The sequence below is a fragment of the Penicillium diatomitis genome (assembly GCF_028827545.1).
Source record: "Penicillium diatomitis strain IBT 30728 chromosome Unknown utg000005l_segment0_segment0, whole genome shotgun sequence".
In the NCBI taxonomy this organism is placed as follows: domain Eukaryota; kingdom Fungi; phylum Ascomycota; class Eurotiomycetes; order Eurotiales; family Aspergillaceae; genus Penicillium; species Penicillium diatomitis.
This window is the reverse complement of record NW_026623177.1, coordinates 502,123-518,748: the sequence shown is the minus strand read 5'-3', so window position 1 is coordinate 518,748 and position 16,626 is coordinate 502,123. Positions and strand designations below refer to the sequence as shown.

The 16,626-nt window shown below is 52.3% G+C and overlaps 6 protein-coding genes across 6 annotated transcripts; 5 read left to right on the top strand and 1 right to left on the bottom strand.

Moving 5' to 3' along the window:
- Nucleotides 1–1,261: 1,261 nt before the first annotated feature.
- On the bottom strand, nucleotides 1,262–1,864 carry N7539_004825 (uncharacterized protein; the record flags this gene model as incomplete). The annotated part of the gene is made up of 3 exons (XM_056934427.1): nucleotides 1,262–1,318; nucleotides 1,359–1,647; nucleotides 1,701–1,864. The coding sequence occupies 3 exons, from the start codon at nucleotides 1,862–1,864 to the stop codon at nucleotides 1,262–1,264; spliced, it is 510 nt and encodes a 169-aa protein (XP_056789621.1).
- A 79-nt stretch (nucleotides 1,865–1,943) lies between these two features.
- N7539_004824 (uncharacterized protein) lies at nucleotides 1,944–2,597 on the top strand (the record flags this gene model as incomplete). The annotated part of the gene is made up of 1 exon (XM_056934426.1): nucleotides 1,944–2,597. One exon carries the CDS (start codon nucleotides 1,944–1,946, stop codon nucleotides 2,595–2,597), a length of 654 nt encoding a protein of 217 aa, XP_056789620.1.
- A 1,529-nt stretch (nucleotides 2,598–4,126) lies between these two features.
- N7539_004823 (SNAP receptor SNC2) lies at nucleotides 4,127–4,790 on the top strand (the record flags this gene model as incomplete). The annotated part of the gene is made up of 3 exons (XM_056934425.1): nucleotides 4,127–4,234; nucleotides 4,426–4,654; nucleotides 4,768–4,790. 3 exons carry the CDS (start codon nucleotides 4,127–4,129, stop codon nucleotides 4,788–4,790), a joined length of 360 nt encoding a protein of 119 aa, XP_056789619.1.
- Nucleotides 4,791–6,586: 1,796 nt separating this feature from the next.
- On the top strand, nucleotides 6,587–9,415 carry argEF (bifunctional acetylglutamate kinase/N-acetyl-gamma-glutamyl-phosphate reductase; the record flags this gene model as incomplete). The annotated part of the gene is made up of 3 exons (XM_056934424.1): nucleotides 6,587–8,998; nucleotides 9,064–9,304; nucleotides 9,360–9,415. 3 exons carry the CDS (start codon nucleotides 6,587–6,589, stop codon nucleotides 9,413–9,415), a joined length of 2,709 nt encoding a protein of 902 aa, XP_056789618.1.
- Nucleotides 9,416–10,803: 1,388 nt separating this feature from the next.
- Nucleotides 10,804–13,099, top strand: N7539_004821 (Rad21/Rec8 N terminal domain protein; the record flags this gene model as incomplete). The annotated part of the gene is made up of 6 exons (XM_056934423.1): nucleotides 10,804–10,822; nucleotides 10,881–10,917; nucleotides 10,984–11,124; nucleotides 11,189–11,323; nucleotides 11,399–11,861; nucleotides 11,924–13,099. The coding sequence occupies 6 exons, from the start codon at nucleotides 10,804–10,806 to the stop codon at nucleotides 13,097–13,099; spliced, it is 1,971 nt and encodes a 656-aa protein (XP_056789617.1).
- A 1,842-nt stretch (nucleotides 13,100–14,941) lies between these two features.
- Nucleotides 14,942–16,489, top strand: N7539_004820 (DUF3237 domain-containing protein; the record flags this gene model as incomplete). The annotated part of the gene is made up of 5 exons (XM_056934422.1): nucleotides 14,942–15,010; nucleotides 15,113–15,598; nucleotides 15,675–15,995; nucleotides 16,087–16,381; nucleotides 16,461–16,489. The coding sequence occupies 5 exons, from the start codon at nucleotides 14,942–14,944 to the stop codon at nucleotides 16,487–16,489; spliced, it is 1,200 nt and encodes a 399-aa protein (XP_056789616.1).
- Nucleotides 16,490–16,626: the final 137 nt, after the last annotated feature.

Here is a 16,626-nt window from a genome sequence, read left to right as displayed (position 1 = left end):
ATGGGAGACTCTTGGGCCGCTCGACACTGGGCCCTCTGTAATAGAGATAGGAGAATGAATTTGGCACGAAGGTGAAGAAGGATTCAATTGCAATTACAGGATGCAGTGTACATGAAACATTCATGAATCGTGCAGCGAGTGTTGTGCTACTGCAGTCGAGTGCAGAAAGGAATCAACAGCACTGCAGGAGTAAAGTGTATAATGAACCCACCCAACTGGCTTACAACTCATGTGCACCGCCAAAAGCAAAAATTCCATCATAAGCCACGACGGCCCGCAGCACTTGTGATGATAGGGAAGAAGAAACTATTCGGCGGTTCGCTACAATAGTACAGGTATACTAAAACGGCGAGCTAACCTAAATAGGGATACAGCCCACATCTCTTCCGCCCGAGTCTCACTTCAGAATGGGGTTCGTTCCGCCCGTCCCCATGATGGCCCGCTGCCCTACTTAACGATGATTACTACGGAGCCAAGACAATCATCCTGTGCTATCTATCCACGTGGATTCCGCAATATAGGTCAAAGATCGCATCTCAACAGAAGCATCAACAGCAGCATCGGCGTGCACCATTAGACTCACTATGTATATCAGTGTAACAGCACTCAATCTTCTTTGTTCTTCTTCGACCATATATGGATTACTGTGTATCGTATAGTGTGTAGTGTGTACGACAACAATAGCTCTTCATGGGTGTTAGTATCTCATTCGGGTACTACGATGTACGGACGACCGTCCTACTTTCTACTCCAACACCTAGCAGAGACTGATGTATCAGCTGGAATGAGAAGCTACCTGAAATCTTAGAGATAGGACCAGGAGGAGAGGATAAATGTATTTACTCGAGTCCCTATACCTGTAGCCGTTCTCCCTGAGCTACAGTTGCATTTAACGCTTGAAGCTTTCTGTGAGATGAATCACCTCTTCGAACCAGGTATAGGTCAATAGAATGAACTCGCCTAGGTGCGTTCACTTTTTTGATAGTCCTCGCACATGCAGCTTCTATGCCTACATTATCAGGTGTGTTACTCATATTGTTTCCTATTCTGGACCTTGCGAGTACTTGGCATACCTAGGTCATTTGAACTTTCGGTCTGTGAGCTTAGTGATTACCTCTATGCGTCCTACCAGACATGTACCTCGACATGTGCTGTATATTCATGCGCTTCTTCCGGAAGCTTCACTCGGCCAACACCTGTAGCATGTCGTTTGTACTGGGAGTAATGCGTCGGGACGACCAACGATGCGATTCTCAGGCCCCTAAGTCAACGTGGATGATATTGCGCCTTCAACGATGGCAACCTTGATTCGGAACGGCTACCTATAAGTCCCTCGCTTGTAATAGACTCCGACCTACCTTCTCTCGTCGAAATGATGAGTCCGTCCAGTTTTCGCCATTCACGAAGCGTCGATCGCGCGTGCTCCTGGCATCAGCGCGTGCGCGTCCCTGACGGCGATCGTTGCTGCCATCACGCTGGTCGTCGACACGATCATTACTGTATTTAGGCCTGTAAGAATCTCCTCCTGTACGCTTGGGACGGGTATTGGCCTTGTTGGCTTCGGATCCCCAGGCTTCCGCGCAGGGTTTACGGTCGCGATTATTGCGTTTTAAATCGCGGTTCTCACGGTTCCTGCCTTGGCGGCCGCTAACTTAGTAGGGTTGCGGTTGCGGGCTTTCCTCAAGGTGTATGTTGCAAACTATTGCGATTTGCGCGTGTTGACCTGTCGTGCAAACTCGCTGATTGTGATTGTGTCGCTAGGCGGGGTGGGGGTCATCTGTAGCGACGGTGCGAGCTTGTTATACGCGGCTTGAGCATGCGCGGTCTCAGTGGTCGCTTCGTGCGCTTCCTGCCCGTACACCATGACTTTCTGGAGGTCATCCGGATCCCTCCGGTGGTAGAGGTAGTCGGTGAACACTCGATTGTCTTCAAGTTTTCGTCAAATGAATAGGTGTAATGCTTCCCACGAAGGCCACGTTGAGCTGCCATCAATCGAATGTTTCAGAGAGCGTTGTGCTGAACGCTCGCAACAGCCTCACTTCACTCGCTCCCAATCCTCCTGTCTCCTTCTCTATTCTCGTCGTTCATCTCGCCATCCGCGTCACCTTCTTCTCAGTAATCTCGGCTTTGATATTGACCTGGCTTCCAATATCACGGATCGCATCAAAGGACCGCCGCAACCACCGACACCCAGACTTCCTTCTCACTCGACCATGGCGCGCCGCACCGGTTCCCGCTCAGATGTCGGCCAGAACGAAGAGTCTCGCAATGCCCTATCTTCTGTTCGCAGGGATCCGAGGCTCGCTCTCGCACTCCTCATCCTAAGGGATGAGGAGCCAGTGATTTCTGGTCATGAACTTGAACAGGAAGCACTTGTTCTTCTCTTGACGGCGCATCTTTTGACGCAAATTCTCGTCGATATGGCAGTCCGACTGAATCGTATACGACAGATCCTCCAAGAAATACGTACGAAGCTGGACAGTTTTAACCCCATGTTGAAACGGACCAGCAAAAATACGGCATCGGGGAGCACCGGGAGTGACGGCAGGACAATGAGCACTTGTAAATTGGCTTCGGGATTATGTCTTCAACCCTAAGGTGAGCTGATTAGGAGTCGTTCTTGAAACCCTGTCGCGTTCCATGCTGGGTTTTTCCTTCACGTTACTGATCGCTGCGGAGCTAGTCTGGTATTCACCCCCAGATTGGACGCTACTTAAGCTAATACCTCTGGATCACGGCATGGCTAGACATTCTCTTTCACGACACGTCGACCGAGTCATAGCCCACCACGGACTGAGGGAATCATACAGGCTTATAAAAGCCATTGGGCTTTTTCTTTTGTTCGTTGAATCGAGTAAGCCCGATGGGGTCTTCTCTTCGTAACGCCGTACTTGTTTGAGAGGCATGCAGAGACACTCGGAGATATCTCAGCGTTATGCAGATTGCAGGCCCTTCCTACAAGGGTAGAGAAGCTTATCCCATCCGATTGACGACTCCCGTGATTTGTTGAACAGCTTGAGGCGGGACCTTAACATCATGGGAACAGGGCAGAGCCTCTAGCCACCTAGCGGAGTCTTAGCTTCGGCTCTATGAGAGATCAAAGGCCATGGATTATGCTGAAGATGAGGGGTCGTCACTGTTTATGAACGTCTGCGAATGATTTGCTCCACCTACCGAGTCCACCCACGAGTTGCTGGTGGAGTCTTATGTTGAGGTAGCTGCCTGTAGTTATGCTTGATCGATAGATCAATTAATTCGGAGTCGCCACCGACGGACGTCAAGTATGGGGTGCATGTGCAAAGAATTCGTGGTGTGGCGCCGCTCCATTGCATGCGCCCCGCTGAACAGCGCTTCTATGAATAGACCCGTTTCTTGAGCAACGTTCTCAAGTACACCGCCATGGGTCCGGTGACAACCGGAACAATGCCCCGACTCTATCTACAATGTCCCTGGAGGAAGAAGTCCTGTGCTGCAACAGACATTAATTCAGAAAAGCAGTCTTGCAATGTATCTCCAAGATTAGTAGATCAGACACAGTGCAATTCTCCATGTTTATTGGCGACGTGAACTGTTCGCATCAGGCCCGTTGACTTAGTGTAATATTTGAGAATCTCATAGAGGCTTCTTTAAAACATGCGGTTCAGAAATTACGTGCCAAAGTTATATCTGAGCTGGACTCGATATAATGAGAGTACCGAAATCTACTTGTAAAACATATGATGATGCATGGCAAAGCCACGCTCTAGTCAGTATTGGGCGCAAAAGTAGACAGATGCTGTTGGAGTCCAGGCTACCCTTTTCCCTCCGAAATCACGTGCACGGATGGGGACTGTCAGCGAGAGGCGCTCGTTCACGCCACACCTCCTCTCATCCACCACCACCACTACTGCTGCCTCCTCCCTCTCCAATTTGAACAACTCCTTGTTTCGCATCAACACTACTTTGCGACTGGTTATCAGTCAGTCTTGTTTCCATTGAAACCCCTCTCATCCCTCGATTACCTACCTCTTGGGTTCCCCTGTGCCCAAACAAAGCGACTTCGATCACAGCATTGAGTCCACCCGGTCTTGTACCAACGCCTAACGACCTCGCTTTCTCATCCTTCTCGAAATCACAAACCATCGCAATGTCCGGCGAAGCTCCCTACGACCCCTATATTCCTGCCGGCTCCAGTGGCCCCGGAGCTGCCTCCGCGCAACAACATGGCAACCAGCGCACGGCCGCTTTGCAGGCGGTTAGTACCCCCCGTCCGCCCTGAATATGGCCCGAATTATCGCTGTTGTCGCTACACAGTATCGACAAGCCTTCTGCTCTCCGCCTTTTCGGCTTCACAGTGCACAGCTAGCATGAGCGCCAGGCGCCAGCCATCATCAAGCCGCGATCGGCAACAATAGCGATTCGCTGAACTGACTCTGAATTCTCTAGCAAATCGATGACACTGTTGGTGTGATGCGTGAAAATATCAACAAGGTCTCTCAGCGTGGAGAGCGTCTCGACTCCCTGCAGGATAAGACCGACAACTTGGCTGTGTCCGCTCAGGGCTTCCGCCGGGGTGCCAATCGGGTGCGCAAAAATATGTGGTGGAAGGACATGAAGATGCGCGTATGTCTCGTGGTCTGCGTGATCGTCCTGCTTCTCGTTATCATTGTGCCTGGTAAGTTTCCCCTCGTCAAGATTGAATGGGAAAACGAGTGTGTCCCACGCTCGACTAGCTCGACTGCCTGTGAGTGTTGACTGGAGGCTAATGCTACCGTTTGTGCCATCTAGTTGCTATGCACTTCAAACATTAGACGTGCAATATGCATTACTCCACGACCTTTTGTCTTTTATTTTTGGAACTGTGAAACCTCCCGGGGGATGTGAAGTGGTCATGGCACCAAGAAGCACCGATCAAGGGCTGATCTCTCGACAACACCACTGAGCGTCCCCCTGTTGTTTCCCCACGCTGCTAATACCTCCTTTTGTTTTTCTTTTGGGCGTGTTTTGAATGACTTCCATCTCTTGACTACATCCCCGCCCCGTCCATGGCAGTGGAGCTCATTCATCCGAACGGTTCTGCTGTGCGTGCTTCAGAATCTGCGGTAGCTGGCTGCCATGTGGTGGCGCATGAAGATGTAAATGACACTGCTGTGATGCCGTCCTTTGACACCCACTTGATGTGATCCATATGATTTGCGACCTTGCAAAGTGTGTTTTCCCTGCTGCCCTGTCTTTTTACGCGTGTGACATTTAGGCTCTGTCCCCGTTCTTTAAAGTCTTAATGAATCCGTCAGCCACTAGCGTATGGTTCTTCGACACCCACGTGTCGGCCACGAATGTGGATCTTCTGTGCTTACGATCAGAGAGCGAGAGACCATTCTCGGCCATGGCAGCAAGAAGATCGGGCTTGTCTCTGCATTGGGAGTATAGTATGCATCTAGTAAAATAAGCTTACCGTGCTGCCCAGGCCCTAGACAGTAGACACTGGTGAGGTCCACCAATAGAATCCTAGGTGGTTCGTTGAGAGAGGTCAGTGCGGCTCTTTCTGTAAGTCGTATCATTTCGTATTCACAGGTCTAGAAATGCAAATGCAATGGGCCAAATGCAGTCTTGCACCAGACGGCATGGATCATGCGGGCCTCGCTCCGGCTGTCGAGCGTAGTAGGCTAGGCTGTAAGGTCAGACACTAAAACAGGACGGGTGGAGGCTCGAGTGGATAGCACTTGACCGGAGCAGACGAGTCAGAAGAGCGGGCAAGATCAGATAAGTGATACACGACCGAAGTCGGATGACGTTGCAGCCGCCTCGGTCAGCATCGATGATCGATGACAGTTCACCTGTGCTGTAGTGAGGCTGATTATGTTGTTGCTCTCTCCTCATCCTCTCGATACTTGGAGCCGTGTGTGAGTCTCAGGAACGGAGGAGAACCGTCTGTGTGTTTGATAGGCTTTTCGAGGGCCAATGACTCAACAATTAGCTGGCCCACCAAAAGGCACCAGTGAGCCAACTTTGAGTGGTGGGCGGACCGCGTCCCCATGGAACACCAGGATCCGGTCTCGAGAGATCTGCACGCAGCCCACAGCGCGAGCGAGCAAGCTGCAGAACTAGATCTTGTGTTGGCCTATCTGCCATCATTTGACTAGCAAATGCCCTCACGTCATAGCGCTGGGTTCAATGAACAACGACGACTCATATCTATATACAGTCAACTGCGCTCTATGAGGTTTGCATATCCATCAGTGCACGAGTCCAAACCGCGCAGGTTGAATATAAAGAAGGGAATCTCGTCACCTCCGGGTCGTGCAGGGTGTGACTCTTGGGGGAGTATCATACTGACCGCCCGGCCCATTCGCCTCATGTGATTGGCCTTGGTGGACACTCCGACATCCGGCCGGTGCAAAATCCATGGGAGTTAGTCATACCTATCGCTCGACCTCTGCCGCGACCATCTGTGCCCTTTTCCTGGCAATTGGATTTCAATCCTCTCTTCTTGCCTCGATTCCCCGTTCCCTTTACACTCCCACTCTCCCCTCCTTCCTTCTCATCCATCAGCCGAGGGGACGCTTTCCCCAGCTACCTGCGAAGACCCCTCAATTGAAGTTGCCGCATGCTGGTGACCATAATGCTGTCCCTTCGCTCCGCCGTGCGGAGAGCTTCCACCAAGCCCCTCCGATCATTCTCCGCGCCGCTCTCGGTCTCGCCTCTGCGCTCCGGGGCCACTGCCCGCGCAGTCGCTGCGCCCCTTCATCGCCATGCTCGAGCCTACTCTCGCACCGCGGATGCTCAACCGAGCTCCACTCGAAGCACCGTCGTTCAGTTGCTGAGCAACATCGGTTCCAAGCGTGAGGTCCAGCAATACCTGTCTCATTTCACCTCCGTTTCTTCGCAGCAATTCGCCGTGATCAAGGTCGGTGGTGCAATCATCACCGAGCACTTGCAGACTCTGTCATCCGCCCTCGCCTTCCTCAATCATGTTGGTCTGTACCCCATTGTCGTCCACGGTGCCGGGCCGCAGCTCAACCGCATGCTGGAAGCGGCCGGTGTGGAGCCCCAGTTCGAGGACGGAATCCGTGTGACGGACGGCAAGACCCTTTCACTGGCGCGCAAGCTGTTCCTGGAGGAGAACATGAAGCTTGTGGAGGAGCTGGAGCGCATGGGTGTGCGTGCTCGGCCCATCACCGCCGGTGTCTTTTCCGCCGATTACCTCGATAAGCCCAAGTACAACCTTGTCGGAAAGATCAACGGCGTGGACAAGAGGCCTATCGAATCCGCCATCGAGGCAGGATGTCTGCCTATCCTGACCTCCATGGCAGAGACCCCCGACGGTCAAGTGCTCAACGTCAATGCCGATGTCGCGGCCGGGGAGTTGGCTCGGGCGCTGCAGCCTTTGAAGATTGTGTACCTGGCCGAAAAGGGAGGTCTGTTCAACGGTGATACCGGTGAGAAGATCTCTGTCATCAACCTCGATGAAGAGTACGACCACCTGATGACTCAATGGTGGGTTCGTCACGGTACTCGCCTGAAGATCAAGGAGATGAAGGATCTCCTGAGCGATCTACCTCGATCGTCCAGTGTGGCCATCATCCACCCAGCCGACCTCCAGAAGGAGCTGTTCACTGATTCCGGCGCCGGCACTCTGATCCGCCGTGGTAACAAGATCAACGTTCAAGACTCTCTGGCAGCGTTTGGCGATCTGACGGCCCTGAAGGACGTGCTGGTCCGTGACCGAGAGGGTCTGGATGCTCGTGCTGTCGTCGACCGCTACGTCGAGGGTATGAAAGAGCGCGACTTCAAGATCTACTACGATGATCCCATGGACGCCTTGGCCGTGGTTCTGCCGCCTCAACAGGGCTCTCTGATGGCCCACTTGGCCACATTCACCATCACGAAGTCGGGCTGGTTGACCAACGTGGCTGACAATGTCTTCGCTAGCCTCAAGAAAGACTTCCCCAAGTTGGCCTGGACAGTCAAGGAGGATGATGAGAACCTGACCTGGTTCTTTGATAAGGCGGAAGGCAGCCTCAGCCGCGACGGCGAGGTTCTGTTCTGGTACGGTGCGGAAAACGGCGACGAGGTCAAGCAGCTTGTCCAGGAGTTCACCAAGCACGGCCGTCAGATGTTTGGTGACATCAACCTCGAGCACCGTCTGCACCGTGCCCACGAGGCCGCAATTAACATTGGCAAGGGTCACGGTGCCAGCGGTGCCTCCCTGGAGCAGAAGCGCGCATTTTCCTCCGCTTCCAATGCTCTCCGTTCTTCCCGCATGAAGCGCCCGACCGCTGCCGTGCATGCGACTCGCACCTACGCCACCACCACCAACCCCAACCCTCCTCTCGGCGAAAAGAACGCCTCCAACCCTCAGCCCGCCAAGGTCGCCCTGATCGGTGCTCGTGGCTATACCGGCCAGGCCCTGATCAACTTGCTCAATGCTCACCCCAATATGGACCTGCGCCATGTCTCATCCCGTGAGCTGGCCGGCAAGAAGCTGCAGGGTTATGACAAGCGTGAGATCATCTACGAGAACTTGAGCCCCGAGGATGTCCAGCGCATGTCTGCCAACGGCGACATTGACTGCTGGGTCATGGCTCTTCCGAACGGTGTGTGCAAGCCCTTCGTCGAGGCTGTCGATCGTGGATCAGAGAAGGGCAACGTGATTGTGGATCTTAGCGCCGACTACCGGTTTGACTCCAACTGGACCTACGGTCTGCCTGAACTCGTTGACCGTTCCAACATTGCCCGTGCTACCCGTATTGCCAACCCGGGTTGCTACGCTACGGCGGCACAACTCGGCATCGCTCCTCTCGTTCCCTTCCTGGGCGGTCAGCCAACCACCTTTGGTGTCTCTGGCTACTCCGGTGCTGGCACTAAGCCCAGTCCCAAGAACGATGTCAACTTCCTTACCAACAACCTCGTTCCTTACAGTTTGACGGATCACATTCACGAGCGTGAGATCAGTGCACAGCTCGGCACCAGCATCGCCTTTATCCCCCACGTTGCGGTCTGGTTCCAGGGCATCTCAGTAAGTTGTGTCAAAACACACCTCATTTTCTCGTCGAAGCATCGGTATCCTAACCTCGTCTCTAGCACACCATCAGCATTCCCCTGAACAAGGAGATGACTTCTCGTGACATCCGTAACATCTACCAGGATCGCTACGCTGGTGAGAAGCTTGTCAAGATCACAGGCGAGGCTCCTCTCGTCAAGGACATTGCCGGCCGTCACGGGGTTGAGATCGGCGGTTTCGCTGTTCACTCCAGCGGCAAGCGTGTCGTTGTCTGCGCCACCATTGACAATCTTCTTAAGGGTGCTGCCACTCAGTGCTTGCGTAAGTTGTCCCCTTCTCAGCGACGCCTTGAGCCTTTGCTAATGAGCCGGTACAGAGAACATGAACTTGGCGCTGGGCTACTCTGAGTACGAGGGTATCCCCATCGAATAAACTATCGTGCCTCTGCGAAAGTTTGACGCGGTCGTACTCGTCGGTCTATCGACTCCAGCATACCTAAAATCAAAGTTATATAAAGACTCAGTGCGCAATCTCCGTCTTCCCTTACTGCAGATTTCAGTATGGGGGACTCTGGGTGGGCTGTTCTGCGCAGCGAGAGTCACAGATGGTTCTTCCGTATCTGGAAACGCTCTGGTGATCACTTTCAAGATGAATTGCAATTCTCACTGCCTGCGCTGTTAAGAGCCACATGTCATTTACTACTACTTCCCGGTGTTCATTCCAGCCTTGCGATTGGCTAGTTGCGTGGTCTGGTGTATGTTTGTATTTGCTGCTTACTAGATCATTTGATTGCCTGGAGTCGATTCTGTTCATTACTGTCCTCGTAAAGTATCACCGTGATCTGGCCCAGATTTGTCAAGCTTGGGCCTGCATCCGTCTCGTAGAGACGAGTATGATCCTGCAGTGCGGGTCTGATAGTAGGTTACTAGGTACTAGGTACTCCATGTAAGCACCACTGGTGGGCCAGTAACTGGGAGTTTCCGTTTCCAAGTGACTCTGTTTGGCAACCTCAGTCATTACCTCGATATACCCGACCCTGTACGCCCGAATGATTGTGCTCAGTACAGTCCAGCTCTTGATATGCTGAAAGATGATCTGTATCGGCCACACCAGGAGCGGCTCATGGACCTTTGCAAGAAGCATTATAATGGGAAAGCGAATCCAGCCTTTCAAGGCAATGCCGTTTCTCTCGTCTCCTCTGTAGATTACTTTGAGAGGTGAATCTTTGACGGGAGACTTGTAGATGCCCGGCCTCTCATGCTTATCTTTTGGCAAACATAGAGATTGCTCAGGTTACCAACGGTAGATCAGTCTTTGACGAGGAGATTCCAATGTTGGGGGCCTGGCGTCTCGTGCTCATCTTCGATATGGATAAGAACCAGAGGCAATAGAGCCGATAGATAACTTCTTCATTTGATATTGGCAGTCACCCTAGCGCAGATGTGCTTTACAGCTATTGCGAGGCTTACGTTACGGAAATCTGGGCCTGACAATTGGAAGCTTGTAGTTTGGTCAACAAGCCAAGCTCCAGACTGGCAGACACAGTAGACAGCCCGAATTGTTTACTGCCAGTTGTGCACCCCTCCCAGGGACTCGACTCTTCACTTTATCTGACAGCTGTCACTCGGTCTTTTTTCTTCACCACCTTGATCGCACTCTCGCCCTTCTTTATAAGTGATTCTTCATCAGATCTCCCTCGATAATTTTCGTCTTTGCTCGAGCAAGAAGCCGCTTTTACTTCGACACTGTGCCAGAGTGTCGGCTATTACCTCCACGATCCTATCTCGTGATGCGCAGCCTCGTATGAGGCGACGCTCGAGATGTTCTACAGCCATGAGAGTATGTGCTTCCTGACAGAATCGCATCACCAAGTATGATCAAGACTAACACTTGGTAGTGCTTTCGTCTCCTGAGCATGGCGTGGCTACTATCTGGTTCGTGTCTCTATCCTCGCCCCTCAATCCCCTGTCAGTTTCCTAACTGGTCCATCTCCACAACAGGCTTGTCGCGACGCTGGGCTCACGCTCCCTGACCCGTCGACTCAATCGCAAGGCTATACAGGATGTGGACGTGCCCGAAGCTTGCAATGTGATTATCAATCCTGAAGCTCCTATGGCGCTGCGCCTGCAGGGTAGTCTCCTGTACGATGAAACCCCTGTCTCCTTTTCGAGTAATTTGTCCTACTGACGCAAACCTTTTAAAAAGCTACGGCGTGTCCAAGGTATATGATCAGCAGTGTGGATACACCTTGCTTGACGCGCAGACGATGCGGGACAAGATGGTCTCGATGCTGAAGCAGTTGCCGGGAGGTGGTCTCGATCCTAGTGCGGGAAAGACAAAGTGAGTCGCTTCCTTTCAAGAGCACTTGCTGAACTAGAGGTGTTCAGCATGCAGTTTACTAACTTTTGAAATCAGGCCTACTAATCTCATCCTTCCCTACGACCTGAGTTTCATTCCCGAAACCGGCCTGCCAGGATTGGACATCGACTTCGCTTTCACCGAAGCGGCTGCTGTTCAGACATCATCACAACGGTCTGATAGCTGGGCGAGCTCCCCGGGTAACTACGTCTCGGGACACTCTCAGCTTGGATTGATCGATCTCGACTTATACGCGGACGAGTTTATTGGTGCCGAAGGCCTTCAGAGCCTCCATGTTGGCGATGTTCCCTCCGGGGAGAAGAGAGGCCTGTTTGGGCGGAGGAGCCGTCCAGACCGTGAAGATGAAGGCGTCCTGCTGCAGCCGGACTTCGAGTTTGATGAGGATGGAAATCTGATCGAGCTTGATGAGAGCAACGACTCGCCGCGGAAGCGGAGAAAGGGCAATTTCCAAGGAGAGCCGATGGGAGCCTTGACTGGAGAACTGATCCAAGACGATGTCGTGAGTAACATATCCAATGGTATGCAAGAAAATGGCTGTGGCGAACTGACCATCTGATCTAGATGATGATGAATATGAACAAAGATGGTCCCCTGCCAGCTCGAGACGACGACCAACAGCCCCAGACCCTCCCCAGTCACAAGAATGGTGAAGACCCGCGAGGACCTTCCGTAGAACGAAGACTGATGGAGGATGGCGAACTTGACCGCACTACAGAGGCACGCGCTCATCAACGCATTCGACGAGTCAAGATGATCGGCTTTGATGACAACACCGCCTTACGCAACACAGATTTGGCAAGGTGGAATGACGAATATGCTGCGAACATGGCTCAGGCGCTGAAGCAGAAGAATCACAATAAACTTCCGACTTTAGCGAAGAAAAACGCGCAATACTGGGTTTTTGGCTTGGGCATTGGGTCTATTGGGCGAGGATTGGGTCAGCATCGTGAAAAGGGACCCTTGAGTCAATTCTCGGGTGATGCACTATACATGCTGCTCACACCCGAAAAGAGTTCTGCTCGAGCTGGAGAGCGCAATAGACCCGAGAGACGCAGTGTTCACCAAGGGCATGGTCAGAAAGAAAGGACCGGCTCGCTCGACGTTGAAATCGCGCGTAACGCTCCGTCTAGCGCCTACAATGACAGATCTTCGGAAATGCCTTGGAATCTCACAGCATCCCTACCTGGCTCGATCCGAGGCCAGAGATTTAGCAGCATCTCTGGCTCGTCTGCTCGGCACCGAGGACGGCTGACAAGTGCCAGTCCACTCTCCGGGCGAAGTTATGCAGACAGGCGTGAGCGCAACAGTAGCTTGTCCATCTTGAACGCCGGCGATGTCATCGACAACCTTGAGGAACTGGAGATCACCCGGTATCTCGAAGGGGAGTTGGCCCCTGACAGAGAGGACATCAGTGCGATCTCAGCCCGGCGCAAATCCGTCTTTGCTCGAGTTGTGTCCGCCCTGGATACGGAGAGTCTCAACTTTCTTGACTTTATCCAGACCAAGGTTGAGGAAACCAACAGCGACAGCTCTGGTGGAGTCACCTTTTCGGAGTTGCTGCCTCCATCAAGTACTACACGCACCGTGGCCGCTCAAGGCTTCTTGAATGTGCTTACCCTCGCAACCAAAGGCGCCATTGGCGTGGCTCAAAAATCATGCGACAACTACGGCGTCTTTCCTCGGGGCGACCGCTTCCAATATGGGGAGATTTTCCTTCAGTTGGCAGGCACTGCCTAATGAGACCATGCTCTCACGAGCGTCGAACTCGTACAAGGATCGCTGGATTATTTCATCGATCTACGTTCCTCTCATGTCAGGTGATCTCAATCTTCTCAAAGCATGAACTCACGAACACCCTGTGGAACGAGCGTTTGATGGCTTCTTCCTATTCTTACGGCCAACTTCATAGGTGTATTGCCGGGTGTGGGGCAAGAGGCTGACGCGTGAAAAGGCAGCGCCAGAATGCCAGTACTATTGTTATTGCTGGGTGCTTTATGATGTTATGGATCAAAGCATAACCGCAAGGACAGAGGCTGAATATCGCCGGTCAAGTGATCAGCCTGGAGCGTTATAGGTTACTACCGATCATGCTTATCTACTACAAGTAGCGTTATCGCCGATTCCTCAATTTGAAAGCGTGGACTGCAATACATGCACGATCTATAGGGAAATGATAATTACCGTGCCTCGTCGTAAGGGCGAAGTTTACCAGGAACCAGGCCGAGTCCGGTACTGCGCAATCGCGGTTAAGATACAAGACCAGAAGTCGAACAACGACGATACCTGGATGTCCAGGTATGAAGGTAAAATAGTTATGGACATACAATAACACTGTGCTTTATTTTATAACCTTAGTACAGTAGTGGTCTTCAGTCTTTACAACTTGTAGTTTTCACCCATCATCACTGCTAGGGTTGTTGATCACTCCTCTTCTACAAGGCCGAGTTGAATCGCCATGTACCCGTGCGCACTGCACGGGGATGAGGTTTTTCCCATTCCATTCTTTACTTTTTTTCTTTTCTTCCAGTCGGGCTCACCGGTGTGCGCCGGTGCGGCCCAGCAGCCTTCTAACCGAACGCGCCCCCGTCGAGGATGCTACACTTGTCTTGGCGGGAAGACATGGCAGATTAGGATTTTGATCAAAAGTAAATAGAAGGAGTAAAAGACAGACTTTGATGGCCAGCGGAACTAGTGTTTCTAATTTTTGGTATCGTGTATCTCACAGCATGGTTACATCTCATGTTGATGTTGGTGGTCAGTCTTCGACCACTCTGCTCTGTAACATAGTACAGTAGAGGTTGTTACTGTTAAATAGGTGTGTAACGTACATAACTAGTAACTACTACATACTCATAGTATGCTTGTACTCTGTAGTGGTAACTATGCATGGCCATGCAGTCATGCACCTGTAGGCTTGGAGTACGCTCAGTACAGTCATCCCCAGGACATGTCATTGTCGTGTATGTAAGCGCGGGAGGCCCAGCTGTATTGGCAAGCAAATTCGAGCTGAGGAACAAAGAGACCCAACGTGTGCAATGCATCGTGGGCACAGGCATTCTTGTCGGTCTATGCAATACCTCTCACTTTCTCTTCAGATAATCACTCGCAATTCTTTTAATGCCGGGTTCGGTATGTATGTAGAATACTAGACAAGTACTAAGTTACTGTAAATTCTCCTGTTAGTAGTGTGGTACGGTTGATCAGAACTGGTAATCCAATCCCTGAATTGGGTCATTCGGAACGTACTCACGGAAATTACGAATTACTGATTACCGATTACCTGAAATACGCCCGGTCTCTATATTACGCAGGGCTCTTTGTTGTTACCCGTACCCGACCGGTGCCGCGAGACTCGTAATGTCGTCTTGGTCTTTCCATTTCTTCCACTCTTCCCTTCTTTCTCCCTAACAAACCCCCACTCACCCGCGTCTTCACCCAAACCCTTTTGACACATCCTTCAAAAAAACCAACCCCTCGCTTCTCATCCCATACCGTCGCAATACGCGTCCGGCATCTCATCTTCTCGATTTCTAGCATCCGATAAACCACAACTCGAACTTGACCCTCGCCATCTGCAAGATGGGCCGCACTGTCGACCAGGAGGTGCACGCGGCGTTTGTCGAGTTCCGCGCCAAGGAAGATGACAAGGTGCGTGACTGCCGTATTTCGTAATCTTTCGAAATAACCCACCCACGACGCGACCAGTCACTAACATACAAGACCCGTTTCGGTCACGGTCATCAACTCTAGTGCCTTTCCGTTCAGTGCATCTACTGTCAACAGATCCGCGCAAAGAATACCTCGAGACAGAAGCAGCATCTGCTCGAGTGCCCTGGCCTTCGTGGTCACCCCAACGCCCCTCAGCCAAATCAGCCTTCGCAAGCTCCCAATGGCATCGGCCCTACCAATGGCTATCCTGGCACTCCCAGTGGCCCGACAGCTACTCCAGGTCCCGGTGGCCCTACGACCATGCCCACTCCTAATGGCAACCTCATGTCGAACGGTGTGAATCCGCACGCCACTCCCCTCCAGACCCCTCTGCAGAACTTGAGTCGCCCTCCCTTGTCGACTCCAGGCCCCGCAACTGGTCCCCCTGGCTCTGCTCCTCCATCGGCCGCGCCATCTCGCCCGACGCCCAAGCCCAAGTCCAAGAGCGCGAATTCTAATCTTCCTGCGCCGCCTTTGGACGACGTGCACGCGGCCTTTGTGGAGTTCCGCGCGAAGGAGGAAGACAAGGTAAGACGCACCGGCTTGGTTCCCTCTTGACATGAGTAGAAAACTTTGGGCTGATTCATCTTACTCTTCGTTGCAGTGTCTGTCTGTCCAGTGCATTTACTGCCAACAAGTTCGCGCCAAAAACACCAGCCGTCAACGCCAACATCTGCTCGAGTGCCCCACCTATCTCAGTGTCATGAAGGACTCTATTCCCGCGAACAACCTTCTCCACACATTTCCCGAAGGCGATGTTGCGCGATCCCTCCAAATTCCTGCTCCCACACTTGAGCTTGACTTCAGAATGAGTATCAAGATGAATCCTAAGGTTACCGTGGGCCAGAGCATCTGGGGAGGTCGCGAATGGGTCTCCTTCTTGGGTGGTCAGTGGGCCGGCCGTTGGGGCAAAGGTATCGTCCTGGTATGTATTTTTGCCCCTGTTTCCCCTTCGTCTTCTGCGCTTCGGCCTTTGCGGGAGGTGTGCATGAGCAGTAGCTTACATTCAGCATTAGCCCGGCGGTCAAGACACCCAGATCGTGACCAAGGACTTTACCACCAACCTTCGCGCGAACTACATGCTGCAGACAGCCGATGAGCCGCCTGCTTATGTGATCGTCCGTGCCGAGGGATGGCTTACCGGTGCCAAGGATGTCCTTGAAAAGGTCAATGACCCCAACATGGCCGACGGTATCAATCCTGGCAGCTACAAGTATCGCATCAACCTGTCCATGGAGACCGGTGATGAGCGTTACACATTCTTGAACACCCTCATGTGGGTCGGCAGTGGATGCCGACGTGGACAAGAAGGTAAGCTTGCGTCTTCACGGCAGCACAATGCCGGATAGAGCCTTTTAGTACCAGTTCTTTCTAACTAACAATATCGCAGTGATTTTCGACGCTTTCCGTATCAATTAGGCGAGGTCCGTGGTTGATGTTCGCTAGTCCCGTCGTTTCTTGAGCGCTGTCTTTTTTTAAACTTGCCTTTGAAAGGCGAAGGGGTGTTTGGTGGTTCCTTTTCCCCTCTATTTCTCTTACCATTTGCTGGATCCCTT